This window comes from Phaenicophaeus curvirostris, chromosome 6, assembly GCF_032191515.1.
Source record: "Phaenicophaeus curvirostris isolate KB17595 chromosome 6, BPBGC_Pcur_1.0, whole genome shotgun sequence".
In the NCBI taxonomy this organism is placed as follows: Eukaryota; Metazoa; Chordata; class Aves; order Cuculiformes; family Cuculidae; genus Phaenicophaeus; species Phaenicophaeus curvirostris.
The window spans coordinates 15,856,717-15,876,443 of record NC_091397.1 but is presented as its reverse complement, the minus strand read 5'-3'; the positions used below and the strand labels follow the sequence as shown (position 1 = coordinate 15,876,443).

Below are 19,727 nucleotides of genomic sequence, written 5' to 3'. Positions count from 1 at the left end.
AACTGCTGGGAATGCTCCAAAGAAGAATTATTTGGAAAAAGTATCATAATGCCCTACTTATCAGCAACGCTAGGGGGTACTACTGGGAAAATTAATGTAAATGTGGAAGAGGAAGCGGGAAGCAGGTTAAGGATCAAAATACACAAAAATTCACCAGCTTTCTTTGTAATATTTAAATACCAGGGGACAGCTAAAGCACAGTTCATATACAAAATGCATTTTTAGTAATGCAAGGTCTGAGCCATCTTTCGAGAAATTAGAAAACATCCAGCAATACTTGCTTGTGTGTCAGACTATCAACTATGCTTGCTTAACAAATGATGTTTGTCATGGAAAACTGTTTGAAGAGTAGTATGAATGGATCAGCATGAATAAGCCAGAGAATCATTCCTCTGCATGCAGAGCAAGAATGAAACAGAAGTTGTGCCTGTAATGTCCTGAGCCAGCTACTAAACAGCTGCTAAAATATTTCACATATTTCAATGCTACAGTAAGATAGCTCCAAAATTTTAAAAAAGTCTAAAACTTAATTTTTAGAATTATTTCCCACTGTTTAAAAAGCAATGATCATATTCAAAAAAACTGAAGCAAAAAAAATTGGCCGATATTCATTATGTGTTTAACAAGTTTAAGTTTTCCTCCCCGTAGTTATTCTGCTAAATCAAAAACACAGTTTATTTATGCCAGGTCCTCCAGTCCTTTTCAAGAGGATAAACACAAGTAAAAAGGAAAGATAAGAAATACTACAAGCTATTACTGTCTAATGACAGTGAGAGATTCTGTGGAAAGGGAGAGTTTGTTTCTGCCAGGTTGCTAGGTGAGAAGACATGACTATTGAGGAAGTAAACAGTTCTCCATAATCTCATATAACTTTATTCCACCATGAATTTTTAACTTAACTTCCTGTCACCAACCTGTACTTAAGCCAAAGACATCTACATTTCTCCAGAAAGCACAGTTGGAAGCAATGCATTCCTTTTAAAATCTAAAGCCTTCAAATATTCTTATCCGATTATTTTTCTCAATAATAAGCAGGCTTACCCTCAATTATCTAATCATGAACAGCCCAGTTTCTACAACATCTACTTATCTATTTAAACACTTTGCATACTGACTGTGGCTTGATGCTTTGGTGAAGAAGGAGAAGACTCATTTTCAGGAAAACTGGTCTTAGAAGCAGTTGATGATTCCTATAAAATTCAAATAGGCAACAAATTATTATCAGTCTTACAATTCTTTTAATTTTTTTTAACCCTAAGGATACTTTCTCTCTCTTTACACACACACTACAAAAAGAATGTACTTTTTAGGTATTCACAATACTCTCAGGGTTATATTATAAACCTGCTTACTCAACAGTGTTCTAATAAGATTTACAGACAAAACTCAAACTGGGTTAATTAGCACATATCCATTTGAAAAAAATGTTAATGCATACTGTATCAGCTTACAGCAAAGCTTTCACCCCTATTAAGGGGCAGATTTTTTTTGTAAAATGTTGTTATTGAATTATGAAGTACCTTTGTAAAACTAACTTATTACAGGACATCACATAATAAATACCAAGATTTTAAAGAACAGAAATCTCTGTGATTAGTAAATACAAGATTAGTATAATAAATTCTTACAGATGTAGAAATGCTATATTAATTTTTGTAAGTCAGGATCATTACCTTCCTTACAATTAAGCACTGAAAAATTCTAGAGACTCAGGTTTTTGTTTTGAACTGGACTTCAACTACGGACCAGAATGTACTGAATCTCTGAAAAGTACAAAAATTGCCTATTTGAAATAAAAAAAAAAAAGGCACATGCGTTTCCTTTGAAGTGATGACTGCACTGCACAAATGCACTGCTGGGAAATCTGGTAAAGAATTTCAAACAGAAGAAAAACATCACTTGCTCTCTGTTTGTGCTAGCATATTTCTCCCCCCTCCCTCTTTTTAATTCCCTTGATAGCTCTCCCAATTTCAATTTGCTTTTCCAGCACTACATAAAACTCGGCACACTCGTGCTTTAAAATTCCCTTGTAAATCTACCTACAAAAGTGGCCCACTAGTTCTTTTAGTAGCGTAACAGAGAACATAAGCAATCCTAAGAACAGCCTAAATGTTCCATATCTTCAGATGTCTGTAGTGGAAGCAAAAAAAAAAGGTCAAAATAAGGAGATCAACATTGCCTCTCTCAGGAAGGTGTTTTTTTTTCCTCTGCTTACCAAATTTTTCAGATGACAGCTTTATACAGGTACGTGCCACTGTCAATAAACAGTTAACAAGTACATTTGCTGTTTTCAAATTCTTGTCAGACATGGCAGCCCCTACTTTTATACCAACACATTTCAAGCGCTCTTTTGACTGGTCTGTTTTCATAGAATTGAGTTGTGTTGTTTTTCCAGGAAAAACAAATAAGGAACAAAATAGCTTTCCTAGGAGTCAGCTAAAAAGCTAGCTTGCGGTTGATGTGCCTATCCAGCCAAATAACATTTGTTTTGCTTTCTAATTCATTCTGAATTTGAGATACCTTTCATACACTAAGCAACTCTGGAACAAGAAATCCAGTATTTGCGGTCATGTACTATTCCCTTTCCTAATTTAAAGGAAAATATATAGCGGTGTGCCTGCCAGTGGTAAAAAACAGGTGCATCAATGCACTAAACAGATTTAGTCCTTTCACAAAGCACTAGTTTATTGCTCCACTACACGTTTTTAACTTTCTCAAAGCACTGACATTGTGCTTAATATGAATCAAATGGTCTCCTTACTATAAAAAAAAAAAAAAGCATGCTGCCTGCATGTTTTAAAGCTGTTAAAGAAACTTTAAACTACTAACTTAGACCTTACAAATGTAGCTCATGAATCTAGGCATTTGTACTTTCATGTTTGCTCCACATTTAAAGTCTTGCTATTTGAAAACTAGGGTTGAAGAAAAATAAACAACTCCATTGATTCAATGTTTCACAAGAGCTTCTTCACTCTGTGCAGCACTACACAAAGGTTATTCCAAAACAGAAGTAAATCTTAAGCCAAAAAAACCCAAAACAGATAAGTCTTTCTTTAAAAGTGAGGCAAAAACTTTAAGGTCCCTCCAAATTAACTGTTCATAGCACTTGAGGCTAGAAGCGCCCATTCAGCTTTGATTTATCAGGACTCTGTCTCCTATCTCTGTCTCACATCCCTCATGCAGTATCAGAACACACACTGTACAGAATGTGTGAGGAGCAGGGAGGGGAATGGAGCAGTAGAGGTACCTCAGAATTACTCAATCTAAACTAACACATACAGGTGCAAAGTCTCCATCCAAGCACAGTCCACTGCCTCCTCAGCATCATATATGATATATTTGATACTGACAGCTCAAAAGTTTAAGATCAAATCAAATAAACCCTATTCCAAGGAACTAAGTCAACTCATGACAACCCTCTCTGCTATACTCCATTTCAAAATGGAAAGTCATTAAAATGTACCAGAAACAACAGGACAGGCAATTAACATTCTGGACAACAGATCCATTTTCATTACAGCTACTGTGTTTTGTCCATTTAAGTTTGGGTTTGACATCTGCGATTACACAGGCTCACTTATAAGCTTTTCTCCATACTCCCAAATCTACATTAATTTCATTTTTCCCTGTATCTTTAGAAAAAGGGAGCTTACAATGTTGTTTCCTGGTATCACATTTGGAGCAGCCTGTGCTAAGATTTCAGCATTACAAAGTACTTCAGTTTCTATGAATGTTGGGGCTGGCTGCTGCCAAGTTACAGAAAGCAGCAAGTCACCACCCTGCAACACTGTTTCAGCTCCTCTCATTTCGAATCACCTCTCCTCATTCACAGGAAGGATGTCCCAGCACAAGCAGAAACAGATGTGACAAAAATGCAACCAGAGAAAGACAGGCAGAAGGACAGCAAGGGAGAGGCTCTGTCCCCTTGCTGGCCTAAAGAGCATCTGTTACTATACAGCCCAAACCAGACTATCAAGAACACGCCCTAAGAACAGGCAGGAAACAGCTTTTGCTGTTACTGACCCATAGCTCTTTTCAGACTAAACACCCAGCTCAGCTCTGGACAGGATCAAAGCCAAGCACTTCAGCACTTTCAGTACAGTCCTCTGTCCTTCGATAACAATACTACAAGTGCTGCTATAATCACTCACAACTTTTTCCTCTTTCCTCGAGATATTACTGTGGAGATCAATGGAACAGACATGAAAGGAAAAATCCACTATGCAATACTACTATATACGATTTTAAGACAGTTTTTACTTTAGCAAGTGCAATTTTATTTCAATTATATGAATATTTCCATTATTCATCTGTAATCTTTCAAGTGTATTCCTACTTGCTGTTTCCTACAACAACAACATTCAGGCATGAAATACCACTATACCTTACCTTAGAACCTCACCCAGATACATAATTCTTGAATTCAAACTCTACTTACACTACAAAGCCTGAACTGAATTAGTAGATCCTCAATTATAAGTAAAATGCCTGTACATGCCAAATGCTGACCTAACACTAGTTAAAATATTTCAAGGATAATGAGAAATGAGCTACTGCTCACAGTTACAGTAGTGAAGTTATTGAACAGCCCTTGGTTTCACTGAATGTTATACACAATACAACAGAATAAGAAAAATGAGGTGTAATTCATGCATACTCATTTTTGTTAGATTAACTACTTCACACATCAGAGACAGCTGGTGTTCCAGTATGTTGTTTAACTTGCTCCTACCTTATCGTTGGTGTCCAACACAATTGTGCTGTGTCTCCATTTTGTTAAAACTATTGGTTCTTGCAGCCTCCTGTCCAGACTCCTACTCTTTATTATATCTCTCTGCTGCTGTGGTGAAGCATTATACTAAAAAAAAGAAAAATCAAACTATAAATAGAATCTAATTAATGCAAATAAGACTTGGACATACCACTCATACACATGAACAGTGTAAACTTTCAGATTACTGATGTTACCAAGGGTGTGAAAAAAACTTGGTTTTATTTTGTATTGAGTCGTCATAACAGCCCTTTCTGCTGTAGCCCCTCTGAGGCAGTAACTAAGACTGGCCTACTGTGTTAATACTCTCCATTGGCAGATAAATGTTTGATTTCTTGTGCAACATCTTACTGCAGGTTTTGCAACCAAACTGCATTTACTCTTCATATTGCACTGACAGTATTAAACCACGGATCCTGCTCTTGTGTATGAAAAGGAAAACTATAAACCTGCAGTAAGGTATTTAGATTGAGAGTTATGATTACCACAAACAGCATTCCTTGCAGCAGTTCTAATGCATTTCAGTGGATAGTTCAAACGTATTTCTTGCTATGAAAGAGAACCGTTTATTTCAGAAATACATTTACACTTCAGTGACATTGGTGAATACTATTTATGGAAATCCTCCATTCATTTTCAATTCTAATAACTCCAGGAATTTTAGTTTATAACAAAGGCTTATTTTAAGGTAATTTATCTTGAATTTAAGTCTATGTTAAGAGTTATGATGTGGGCACAAGCCTAATTTTGCAGGTGATCTTTATTTAAGAGGTGTCTTTAAACCACCACAAGCCATCAAGAGTTAACTCCTCTAACAGACCACCTAGTCTTGAAAGAGAAAGGACCTGTGAAGTTTCACAAAATACAATTAAAAAGAAAGCAAAGCAACAGTATATGGAGCTCATTAACAAAGACTGCTAACAACTCAGGAACACTGAGCTACAGTCAACTTAGCAGCTTATATGATTTGCATTGGTGACACAAATAGTGTAAGTAAACGGACAAGTCTTTAAAGGGAATATTTGACATTTTCGTCCCATTTTCTCACAGTAGAGGTGTCAAGGAAATGTTTTCCACTCAGGTGCTTATGGGCTTTTGTTTTGTGTTTGTTTGTTTTATTAATTACAAATAGTAATGAAGAAATAACTAAGGGGGGAGGGGCAGGAAGGAGGAAACGACCACATGGCAAGACAGACAGAGGGGCAAGAAATAAAAAGCTTACGTATTTCTGGGCTCAAGAAAAGCTTCCACTTTTAAAATAAATGGACTGACCTGCGATGTCCAGGAAGAATCACACTGAGATACAGATACTGCTTCAGACTGCGTTATCCAAATGAACCAGCCATTCCCTAGAGCAGGCAGAGTCCACTGGCTAGAGTGAAGTAGCCAGAGCTAGTAGCCCAGCCAGGTCAGACCACATCACCCCTGCTACCCTTTGTGTGCCCCAACCCTATCTTCTTAGTTCAAAAAGCTTTGCAGAACAGTTTCAGGTCAGATTCACTTACTGACACCCTATAGGACTCCAGCCTGCAGAGCTGCTGCCTTTTCAACAGGCACTTACAATGATACTTAACACGGTTTACCAGCACCAACAAGCAACTAGGCTGGGATTGCCTTCCTTCACACAAGATCTTATTTTTACATAACTACACAGGTTTTCTATGTTTCTTGGTGTAATCTTGAAGGCAGAGATCAAGGCTGTACATTAAAAAAACTGACCCATTCTAGACCCATTCAATTGCCTGCTAGGATGATCTCTGCTACACCACGTGCCTTAATAGCATCTTCTTAGTATGCAATGTTATTTTCTTAATGCTAAAGCTTTTGATAATGTAGCACACAACTCCAAACATACACATTAATGCTTCTTGAAAATCCTCCACAAACTCAAATTTGTCCCATTATATTAATCCCTCTAGCACATTACCCTAGTGTGTCTCCTATTTCATCAGGAGCATCTCCTGTCAGGAAGGGAGAACGTGAGCAAGTTCTTTATACTCTGACTGCACGCACCAAGTAACACAAGACTTCTTGTTGTAACAGCTCTTGGTGTAGAGTGAGTACACCAGTGGCATAAATTTAGGTCACACAGGGTTATTTTCCTGGCCGAACTTGTTCAAAGCCTTCACCAGCTACTTGAAAGCCAGCTTTGCCTGGCATGATTTATATTTACTGGCATGGCTCAAGGCTCTGTCCTAGCCTAATTGTGACTGAAATAAAAGTAACACCTCTGAGTTATTTGTAGCAGTTGTCCCCGTTCTTATGGAGATGACACAGATCTGTCAGCTTTAAGAAACAGAAAGAAGATTCTTCCTGGTTTGCCTTAACATCCTCAGCCAGGTGAAAGGAACTGGGTGAGTGAAGGGAAAAAAGAATGGGAAGCAGCAGACAGTGAAAGTAAAGATCTGAAGTTAAACATTTTACTCTACTTTCCTGCAATCAGAAATCAAACCAGCAGCATTTAAAAATACTCTGATATCCTAGCAACTCTAGCACCACTTCATAACCTGCTATGTTATTTGCAGTTGTCCCAGTAGACTGGCTAAAATTGAAGACATGCTGCCTCAGAACAAAGCCTCTCGTTGGTACTAATACTACTGTTGGCAGCTTTGAATAAAATTTTTTGGTGCTGCAATGGACATAACACCTACGTTACAGCTTTTGCTTTTCTTATCAACTACATCAATAACATTTTCCTTAAACCTACATAAATTTATTAAAAAGAATAATTTTTGTCTTTTTAAGAACTTCACTCCCTTTCTCTCTCTAGGGCAAGAAGACTCCTTGTTCTCTGGACATCTAGGCAGCAGCAGTTGGAGCCAGCATCTGCACTGAAGGAACAGAACCTACACAGAACGAGGAAGCCACTGGGACAAGCAGCTCTATCTCAACTGTACAAGTAACTTCAAGACACATCTGGATAACCCACTACTTTAGTTCACTTTGCTACCTTGAACATCTATTGCTTCACCTTCTAGCCCCCAGGTTCACTAAGACTTCTTGAAGAAGAGCTTCAAGTCAGCACTGATTGTCACAGGTTGTTCTGCTTGCCCAAGCAAAAGCTGGGAACATTTCTCCCTCAACCCCCAATCTTATCTGGGAGTAGGAAAGGGGAGTGGGAGCCACCCAACACCAGGACAAATGAGGAAGACCAGACGAGACCTCTTGACTACAAACATATACATTAAACGGAAAGAAAGAAGAATTCTGACTGCCTTCTCATACTCCTCTGAGGTTTGTCATCACTTGCACTTTTGTCCTTAAATCCCATCTACCTCCCCACATCAGCTGAGTGTCTCAACTTTCGCCAAGCAATCCCCGATTTTATGACAAGAATGTGATGACGATTCACTACTGCTAATGATAGTTTAGTGCACTGAATTCTAGTAGATAAGAATGCCAACACACACACGTTACCTCAAATCAAGCAGCACAGCAACTAGACGAATTAGAGAACACTTATATCTAATTTTTATTGCCCTCTCTACCTCCCCTTCGAGCTTATATTTATTACAGTTTTCCTCACTTTGTTTCCCATTTTGATAGACTATTTTAAACTTTAGAAATTAGAGAGTTCTCATTCCTGAAATCAATTTAACTTTTCCCCTCTTAATGCAGACTTCTCATTTGCTTAAATGCAAGCTCACAACTGAATGCAGCAGAGAGCATAGGTGAGCACAGTTAAAGATTATTATTAATTTTAATGAAGAATTCCATATGTTGTTCTCTTCCACTGCAAAAAGCTGGGTCATGTTCATTGGGAGCCTTAATAGGCTTCTCAGCAGTTGTCAAAGCTACTCCATTCGAGACATCATTTTTAGCCAGAGGCATTCAGCTACTTCTAGATGTTATTTAAATATACATGACTGGAGGGCTTTTTATGAGACTGTCTAAAGTAATTTGTTTCACAGATGCCCCCTCCAACAAGTATATACCCTCACAATTTCTTACACATGCACAAGAATACTGCATGTGTTATTCCCGAGCATGCTCACATTTACAGTTAATGCTAGAAGAGTGAAGATTTTTAAGGTTATACTATTGGCTCAGCTAATGTGTGATTCCAAGAAACCTACAGATGATTTTTAGTTCTAACGATGTCCAGATTATGAAGAACCATCTAACAAAATGATTCTTTTCTTTTTCTGGTTTAACAGCACTACATAACGATGCTATTCCATCACTTTATTTCACAACAAATTTTGGAAGGCAATTTTGAAGTAAATACACTGGGAAAAAAACTGACCAAGAGAAGGGTTATTTTCCTAATAACTTAATTTGCATTTAAGCAACAGTTACAATGCTGAAGCCTTTCTACAGTTTTCTCTTACCACTCAAGAGTTTTCAATACAGATTATTTTTCTTCAAAGCAGTTCCACAGTCAATATTGTTTTTCCAATTAATTTGTTCCCAAGTGCTTTTGGAACCAGCTTCAGTAAAATTTGAGAGATTAATCTTCAGTCATGCTTTGATTAGTCACAAGTGTAACATCTCTGCTGTTATCTTCTTCAGATATATAGTTACATAAGCTAGCTAAATAATTTGCTGAGATATCTAATCTACTCCACAGCATTTAGAGTTAAAAGCTAAGGATTTCTGGAAATACATAGGCTCTTGGATCATGAATCCAAGAATCAATTGCTCCTTTACCTCTGTTAACCTTATATTTCTGGCCACCTTGGATTTAAATGCTCCAATAAGGAATTAAAGAGTACTTCAACCCATGGTTCATGAGACAAATTTCAAGGAAAATTTATAAACAGCAATGCGAGATGATTTCCATATAAACAAGAACATATCAGATCACAAACTCCAAAGCAGAGGCAATGTTTTATTCTGCAGGTGGCTATTAATATGAGGTGGCTATTAATGGAGCTCAGATGTTTGCTTAGAATCACTAGAATATCATGCACTAAGAGACAATTACCCCACCCCTTTATATTAATATGCCTTGGGTAACAGTTCTGATTTATCTTTGTGACTTATTGCTTTTAAAATCAATAGTTGCAGATTACACTGTTAGGTTTGTTTAGGTTCCAAAATTTAAGTTATCTAACACATCAGGCCTACATAGGAGAATTCACAAAGTTAATTCAACTCTTCAGTGACTCAGATAAATCCTTTTACTGACATAACAAAACAGTCTAGTGCACAGCTGCATTCATAAATTTTATTTTAAATATTTTCTCACAAATATTATGAAAGCACTATCTGTTAAGGTAGCTCCTTTAAGTGGAAGTAACTTAGGACACCAATTTTTGAGCTGATGAAACAATAATTGCTCTAAAACAAAATGTGTTCTTCTGTATACTTATGCACACCATTCTGCAAGGAATTTTTTTTTTTATGGCTACTTTACTCTGTAGGACTGATCAAACATCCTAAAAGCAGGAAAGACGTCTTAATACTACATCATTATGACAAACACCCTACAGTTTTCAAAGTAAAAATTAGTATTAGGTTCTTCCTCGTGCTACCAAGTGTCCCTAGTTTTGTCACTTTCATAAAAATTCCTGTTTTCATTATATAATTAATAAATACTAGAACATATTTCTGGTGAAACCAAATCATCCTCAAAAATACCACAAAAATCTCCTACAAGCAGTCAGCTTTCTGCTTTCATCACCTGTCCACAGCAACATTTTGGAGGGTGCTAAATATAGCTACAGTTTCTCAAGAAAACTTTTTAGTAAAATAAAATTTCTTTTTTTCCAATAGACATTTTCTTTATCTCAGTAAAATCACAGATATTATTCTGCAGCCTTGCATGAAAAGCTCAGTTCAAAGACACAAGATCTTACTTGACATCTGAATAGTTACGTACATCCATTTTTGTGCCCTTGATTATATTTTTTTTCTCTCTACAATCAGAAATTCCACAACAAAAGTGAGAAATAATCACATCCAATATACAAGTCCTCTTGTGATGAAGAACTCTCACTAAAGGTCCCACAGAACATTTATTGAAAGGAGGGAAAAGCCCCAGTTTGTAATAGTTTCTTTTTTAGGTCACTCACCTTAGGTAACTCCCATTCTGATCGGGAACCATCAGCACTGTAGTAGTATGGTCTACCTTGTTCATCTGCATGTTTTATCCACTGTAGAAAGAAATACGATGATAGGAAATGTAATCAGAGTGACAGTTGTAACACACTAAGCCTCTGATTCTTGGGATTTAAAGTTAATTTTTAATAATGTGCCATCCACTCCAGCAGCTCCTAGTGCACAACCTCTATTAAATAACCATGGTTAGTTAGTGAAGACAGCAAGAGTTTTCAGCTTCCTGAATTGGGTTCACCAATACTTTTTCCTTTTATAACTCCTCAGAAAATAGTCCTGCAATATCACACAACATATTTCGGGAGGTGGCACATCTCACTCTTATCAACACTACAGTGTCAGTTTAAGGAGGCACAATCTTTGCATTGGATCTGTTTAAGGTTTGTATATATAATTATAGAATTACAAGTAGCAAAACCAGCAACTGCTGATAATTTAAGAGATATTTGCACTTGTTGAATATCTCCATTTTAAAAACATCAACAGGAACATGAGATGCAGTTCCTAAATAAATCATGAAGAAGACAACAGAATTTCTGTAACTTCTATAAGCAACTCCCACAATCAAAAAAGTAAAACAACTGTGACTAGTTGTGCAGAAAGGAAAGAATTGTGATGAGCAAAGGTATACAAAAATACGCACGGAGCACTCACAGTAAGGTCATGCAGGTTTCAAGATTGCCTTCCAACGAACAGTTTGTCATAGGAAACACTATCAATCCCAGTGCAATTTAAAATAAAATTCTGCACATTTGCCAAAACATAGGTATATGTCCTACAGATGTTTAGCAGAAACAGATTAAGCAGGATAAAATTCCAAAACTGACATAAACCTCAATTGATTCAAAACTCCTTTAAAAAAAAATTGCATGCATTGACTGGAGAAGCAATGAGGCTATAATATGATAAACAAGCTACTGTTTCAATGAACACATTTTGAAGTTAAAAAACAAAATGCAACTTTAGTGAACAATTAGAAAAATGGACTGCATTACAAAAATAAACACTGTCATTTATCCTACGTGGGAGACATTTTTAAGACATGCCCAGAATCACAGTAAGTTGTTGGTATGAATTAGATAATTAGAATAAGACAAATCTGCTGGTAAGGCTGTTGTTTAATTAAGAATTTTGTCTACATCTGAAAGCAGTACTGAAAATCTCTTGTAAAGTAAAAGATGAAACTAATCAAGAAGAATTATTTTCAGGTCAAAACCATCCTAACAGGAAGGCCTATGTAGACAAGAACAGCTCTTACAAGACAGCAGTAAAAACACTATATTAGTGTAAAGTTCATTCCTAAAGTGTATCCAAGAGGATGGAAAGGGCAAGAATTAAAAAATTTATACTTTATATGTTTATTTAATATAATTCAATATACAACTTGAAATAAGGAAAAACAGGTCAGTTTGTAAAGTTTCATGCATATTTAAAAAACAAAAAGGTGGTACAGCTGAGGTATGCTTTTCACTTCTAGAAATGAAATCTGAATTTCTAACAGTGTTTTACTGAAAAAGATTTAGAACATGTGATGAGAAGAAGGAAAAAGTACCTTTTCATTAGTATAGTCATTTGTATATAAGGTTTGACCATGTTCATCCAACTCTTCTGACCAACCCTTTGGAGGAGAACCATACTGACTATCTGACTGGCTGTAACAAGAACTGTGGTCGTTTTCTTCTGATGAAAGATGCTACAAGTAGTCAGAAACATACAAGGCAGTTTTGAGAATGAAAGTGCTTTAAAATCTGAAAGATCAAAGATTATTTGACTAGAAAGAGAATAGTAATAAATTCAGGGAGTTCACATTTTTATATCTTACATCAGAGAACAGATGCATTTTTACAATACAGAAATCTTTCATAATTACTAGGCAATTTCAAGTATATTCAGAACAACTGGTTTATACTGATATAATGGCTTTTTTTACTTCTATTATACCAGATTTCAGCTACTCAAATTTAAACTCCAGTTTTCTGGACAATCTAAATTTTATTCCCACAAATTCACACTACTAAATAACAAAGTGAATTAGCTTTAGGGTTGGTTGTTTTTTTTTTTAGTTTTGTGCATTGCCTCAAAAAACTTTGGAGTCCTTCTACCTCGGTGTTCTGGCAATGTCCTAACGTCCATACCTAAATCCTCTTCTTCCCTTCCCAAAGAGTATCTGGAAACACAATAATCACTAAGGAGTACTTGAAACTCCAGTTGCTCCTTTATAAGCCCTAGCACTTTACAGCACTTGTGCAATGCATCCTAAAATATTAGGAATTTCCACTATCCTCCTTCCCACTCTGATGCACATGACAATGAGCAATGCAAAACTAAGGCTTTCTACCAGGCACAGCTAAATGAGGTGCACGACTATTTTCTGAAGGTAGAAGCGAATTATAATGCAAGGAACAAGACTGGTATGTAAAACAGAAGAAAAGACTTTGCATACAACACTCAAACAATTTCTGTTTCCTTGATCACTTTGTTCTTCCCTTTGCTAACATTATTGTAGTATTATCCAAAACATCCATTCTGTGCATTAAAAAAACAAACCCAAACCTCCCTGCATTCATCTCCCACAGCAATATCTCTACATCACAGTCGCCTGTGGAATTCAGTGCTTATTTCCTTTCACACTGTCTTGGATCTTTGGCTAGTAGGAGTCATACCACAGAAGAGGGAACACGCCTGCTATTCAGAAATTACAACAGTTAAATATTGACTAAGGTTCGGTATCAGAAGTATAAGGGTTTCAAGGAAAACTATTAAGCAGGAGAAAGGCAGAATTTCCATTTTAAATTAGAAAAAACCTCTCCTGAAAAACTTAAATCTTACCAAAACTTATCCAGGTATCAGAAACTCCCCTGTTTTAAAGTCAGTGGTTTTAGAGACTATGCGTTTAGTGACATTGCCAAATGATTATTACGTAGGCTTGGGCGTTAGCTTTCTGCGTGCAGGAGCTGGCTACCAAGTACCACAAAACCTATGGGAAATTTTCATGTCAATGATGGAGTAACATGAAAAAAATGCAAGCATCCTTTACAGCCTACAGAATGAAATGCATCTTGGCCACATATTTTAAATATAGTTTTTCAATTTAAATTAAATGCTGTTGCTTTGCTACAGCTTGCTGATTAATTGTTGGTCTCTGCTTAACATTACGGTCTCCCAACTAGGTGTTAGAGGTTTACCTTCCTCTGATCAGACATTTTATTTCTTTTATAGTCTACCTTAATTAAATCAATCACTTTATTATCTGACAAATTTCTCCCAGTTACTGTTAAGCACTTCCTCAAACACATTAACAAGTCCCTATCTCTCATAAAATTTATCTGCAATTCCAAAATTTTATATACTTTCCTAGAGGCCCTGTCAGCGTCACTGCTTCGCCCTATCCCACCCAAATAAATGCCACAACTAACAACTGTTTTATTCATGACGTATCTGTCACCAACTACTTGGACAAATTAGGTGCAAGTTTGCCTGTTCTTAATTATGCAGTAAAACTCAATTTCCTAATTATGAAGTTCTTGGATGAGCCATAAGCTATTTCATGTTCTAACATATTGAACTTATTACAAAATATGAGTATTCACAGTTCTCATTTCTAGGTCACCTTGCCATCTTGCTACCCAGTACTACAGAAGCTCCTCTAGTAGTGACACAACCAGCACTTAACCTTCCTGCATATGCTCTTTTATTACTAAATTTGCAGGGAATAAGTACAACTCAAGACTAGTGTGTAAAAACCCACTTAGCTTCATCACAATAAATTAAATCTGTTTTTACTAATTAAGACATTGTACTAAGTATTCATAACAAGACAAGATTTTTGGTGTCCTATATTTTACTGCAGCTTAGCTTCAAATCTGAGTACTTATACCAAAATACTTAAAGGTTGAGAGGCCATAAACGAAAAGGTGAACACGAACAGTGGGCTGAACAAATGCTGACAGAAAAGAAAAGAGGAGAGGAAAAAAAAGGGGGGGGGGGGGGAAGCAGCTTCAAAATCAACACATGACATGGATTGACATGACCTTACAACACCCATCTCCCTAGGCTCAAACTTTGATAACCCAGCCAGAGAGGACACAAATTACTCAAGGAACTTATGCTACTGGACATACAAGCTTGAGTCCAATCAAAAATTCATCAAAACATACATCATGTGCTGTACTTAAAGACTGAAAACTTGATAGCTGTAAATGTCTGAAGGCCAAACTGAAATACCTCAAGTATCAAACAGAAGAGCTGAGATGAAATAAGTAATGGGTATTAAAAAAAAGAAGAAATAAGAACCAAGCTTCCTGAACATACAACCACATGCTGAAGTCGTGGTATAGAAGTATAAGTAACAGTCAGAGGGACCATTAGCAGGTGGAGAGGGAGAAAGAATTATTGGAAGTTCTTCCATTAAAAGAACAATGACAACAAAACCAGGTACACTTACTACAAGGAGGGTTATTACACAAAAATCGGTTACCTGACCCAGACTAAAACCAGAGTCTTACCCTGCAAAAGGACAGCCAGTGAGAAATTAAGAGAGCATCACAAGAGATGCCTAAGTGAAAGCCACAAACATTTTGCCAGTTAACCTGCTACTGTCACCAGCCTGTGGCAAGAAAATTTGGCTGTTTAAATGCCTACAGACTTCACAGCTCCTATGAAGGCAAGGAAAGGGTCCCTATTTCCTTTCTCTTTGTTTCTGGCACCAACATCCTCAAGGCAGACTTCTGAGAGGGCTTCCAGCAAACTAAAATTTCTTAGCAGTCTACAATTAAAACTAAACAATGTAATAGCTCAGGAAGAAATGCACCTAAACTATACATTTTTTAAAAGGGTACATAAAAGCAAAATATGTGAAAGATTTCTTTTGCTTTTTCTTTCAATCAGGAAACTGATTAACCTAAGTACTGTTTGAACACAAAAGCACTATTTTAAGCTTACTTAAACAGTAATATCCATCTCCCAAGTGCTCCTTTGCTTTGTTTGATTCACAGGAGTTCAGACAAACACATACAGCACTGCCTGACTCTGCTTAGTGACCAGCTGCATAGAATGCATCTGCACCTCAAATATCCCAAATCACCTTTTAACATAAAGAACTTCATAGTAACCTTCAATTCTCTTAAGCAAGATCCGCAGCAATGCTTTGCCAAAAGGTTTTACGAAAAGTTTGCATAACAAAACAAACAAAAAAATCCATTTATATATCTACAGAATATGTTTATGGCCTGAATGTAATCCAGTCAGAAAGCTCCTACAGCTAATTCCCAAAAGCTGGAGTGGATTTCCTCCCCTCATCAGCATTTGCTGCCCTTGGAAGGGCACTTGGAAGCTCTAGACAGAGCTTCTAAGATGGTAATTTTAATGTCCTCATCATCTTCTCTAGGATATCATTTATACAAGGAAGAAGAGGATTTTCTCAAAGTTAACACAATTTGATAACAAAACATTGCTCCTTTAACTTCCCTTCCTCCTAGTTTATTCTACAGCTATCCAAGGCTCCAAACAAAAGTCATCGACAAGTGTGTAAATTCAAACCTCCTATGCAAATGGTTAAACAAAATGCTGCAACAAGTTCTCTAATTAAACTTGCTTTTTATATTCACTATACTTATTCCACCTCTTTAAGAATTCATGCATTAAAAAATTTTAAGTCTGAATAGTCACATATGCCTTTTTTAAGAAAATAAACATTTTAAAATAAATATAAATAGCACATATAAATCTAAGTATAAAGATAAAAATCAATATATTTTAATTTGGTAGACACTTCAATTATGTTAGTATTTTTGAGGTGGGTGGAAGTTGCCACAGAGCTTCATTAAGCCTGGGTTTGACTATAGAACTCTGGAGTTCTCTATACTCATCTTAATCTCCAAATCCATCTTAATTCCTCTCCACTGAAATCTTTTCCTCTATAAGAAAAACATCTCATATTTAAACTTACTGCCATAGGATTAACCAAGCAGTAGTAAACACCTGTATCTCCTTCGCCTTTGTTTTACTCTCTATTTAACTGATATTGATAAAAATGAGTTACATCCTGTTGCCTTTTTCAAGGCATCCCGTAAATCCTGCTTCCAGAAGCACTGTCACAATCCTTTTCCTCACCTTCTCCCAAAAAAAATAGGCCAAATATACAGAGAAAGCGCATGCACTCTCTGTGAGAGAAGTTACAAGTTACCATGGTTGTCTTACTCTATTGTCATTTACAGTCCTATTAGTTTCAAAATATCCTACTTTTACTTTACCTTTAAAAGAAAAGCTGCAATACCTGCAAAGAGACTGCAAGGCATTTTTGCAACTTACTACTTCATACAAAGCTTATGAATGCATTCTTGTACACAGAAGTGGTGGAAGAGCTGGATTGTTTACTGATTCATACCAAGACACGTGACCAAAGTGATAAAAGAAGACAATCCTTGACACCTGAAAACTCAGTGATACCACATTCCACAGCAGAACAGCATTCATATGCATTACAGTCTTATTGCTTGTGATCTCAGAGAACTACCTCATGATCTGCATGGCTCTGGGAATCCCCTTTATTAATGCTTGCATCTCGGGCCCACCGTGGAGGTTTCCAGGTTCGCTCCTGCGATCCTCTGTTGTAGTAATAACAGCGTCCTGTTGTATCTTTATGGGTTTCCCATTCCCCATTTATTTGGACTGGAGCACTTGTAGGTAGTGGTGGAAGTGCAGACTGAGATATTTTCAGTTCTTGTAAATTAGCATAAACTGGTGAATCAGGCCTCCCTTGGCTTGGTGGAGTAGTTGGCTATTGAGAGAAGAAATGTATTGTTAAAGAGCAGTTGAATTTTAGAATGCTCCCATACAAATCCAAATATATTACAGTCGTAAAACAAACCAACACACTCCCTGGTTTTGTTGTTAAGTATAAAAGCACAAAGGACACCCACAAGATCCTGGGGTGTGAAAATGTCAGTTTGTTAACTATAAAGGTAAATATCACAAGCTATATTTGTTCATTACTGAAACAATTTTTCAGCATTTCAGCTGATAATTATGTCTTTCAGTGGATTTGAAATACAATGGAATATTCATCAAAATAATTACATGCTTGCTGTGTTGCAAAACCTTAGCTTTACAGTTCAAGAATTGCTCAGGAACTGTAAATAATGTAATCTTGGTCAAGACAAAACAGCATTTCTGAGATGCCACTTGTTAGGGATAGGTGGTTCCCCAGCCTCTCCTCCTCACTGCTTCTACAGATGATGTTGAAGTGTAAATCAACACTTCTATCTTCTTAGCAAATCTAAACAGTTCAGCTGGAATGATGAGCAAAATGTTGTGACTAAGACACTCTGGAAAACACCTGGATGGTTTACCTGTACGCCTTTCCAAATGGATGCTCATTTAAAAATATCATAGGCAATATTATTGAGTACTCTGATTACTGCTCTCAGAATTCTTACAGAAATTAAGTGGATATTCTTATCAACCTAGCTTTATTCATACACATACACAGAAACAGAACAACAAATATCTACAAGAAAACAAAACACTGACAACTTTTCATTAATGAATAATATGCTAACATGAAGGCCAGTAGAAAGCACGGTTAAAAGCCCATGTCACTCACTGAAACCATAACCACTTTAAATAAGCCTCTAAAACACAATGCAAGTATATAAAACACCATGCAGAATATAAAAGCATGTGTTTTCAGGAGAGCTATGATGATGTGACTGTGAAAGCAGTTTGTTACTAAACCAAATTGAATTGTTTTCTGGTAATGCACTGCCATCCCTGTATTTTAGAACACTTTAGGCACTCTAAAGGAAGGAAACTTATACCATCCCCTGCCCCTACTTGGTTTAACTTCAGATGCTTTGCCTCATGTTGCATCTTTCACAGGAAAAAGTAACATACTGCATTGCATAAAAGATCTTTTATAATGTACTTTTAGACATTAAAATCATAAGCTCCTAATCTAGACCACATCTAATCATAAATTATCAGGGTTTGCTTGAGCAAGACAGCATATCGTACCACACAATCAGATATAAAGTGATTGCACCATCACTGGACCCAAATATGGGCAATATCCACAACCAAAAAGGAAAGCTAGAGAGGAACTTAATGAGATTAAAGCAGGCATGGACTTGTTTTGTACACCCTTACAAGGCAAAATGCAGCTTAATAGATATAGTGAGTAGCATGTGTTTAAGGCAAACCACAAGGTGAGGGGGTGAGAAATTGCAGCACTGACAAAACCAGAGAGTCAAAACATATTACCATCCTCCTCTATTTAATTTAAAGGAAAAAGATCTGTTGCAGAAGTTGATGAACAGTAAAAGACTATTTTTCTACTCTAAAAGTCTTCCCCCTCCCTCCCCGCAGCTGCTTACATTTTTGAGGAGGGCAGCCTTTGGTAGAGTTGCTCTTGACAGCAGTAACAGCAAAAAGAACACTACTATGAATCAAGCATCACCCCACTGTCTTCAGGGATGAACCTCAGTTCCCCCGGATACTGGGAGGCCACACCTTAAGGCCTCCTCATTCAAGAGCAGAGTTTCTGCATTCTGTCCCAGTTAGCCTGCAGAGCTGCATTTCCCACACGAACCACCCTACCGCTAAACCATCAGCCCTGTCATTTGAAGCCACAACGTACACCTGCACCGGGGAAGGTGCAAAACTTCAGGTTCTTTCTCTATTTCAAGGAAGTGGCAAGAGCAGCACCACCAGCCCCGGGGCTGCTGCAGCAGGGGACCAATGGCTTGCACAATGCTCCTGGCCTCCCAGAATTATTCTTCCACACAAGACAGTAAGAAGGCTTTGATGTCTGGCCTGCATTTGCCGGTTGCTTTTTTGTTTTAACAAAGGCAATGAAGTGTCATTATTAAAAGAACTATTTTGCATATTAATAAAACCA

General features: G+C 36.9%; 1 protein-coding gene across 11 annotated transcripts in view; it reads right to left on the bottom strand.

The window, feature by feature from the left end:
* The window catches only part of ARHGAP12 (Rho GTPase activating protein 12), a 73,893-nt gene that overhangs the window by 23,584 nt on the left and 30,582 nt on the right, over positions 1-19,727 (bottom strand). For 6 of the 11 annotated variants that reach the window (XM_069859385.1, XM_069859386.1, XM_069859377.1 and 3 more), the window contains exons 3-7: positions 17,346-17,609; positions 12,384-12,524; positions 10,789-10,869; positions 4,733-4,858; positions 1,116-1,190 (exon numbers count right to left, since the gene is read on the bottom strand). In XM_069859385.1, the coding sequence (XP_069715486.1) occupies positions 1,116-1,190; positions 4,733-4,858; positions 10,789-10,869; positions 12,384-12,524; positions 17,346-17,609 (687 nt within the window). The remainder of the gene's footprint in view (positions 1-1,115; positions 1,191-4,732; positions 4,859-10,788; positions 10,870-12,383; positions 12,525-17,345; positions 17,610-19,727) is intronic. The other 5 variants (XM_069859387.1, XM_069859388.1, XM_069859382.1 and 2 more) reach the window with 2 other exon arrangements.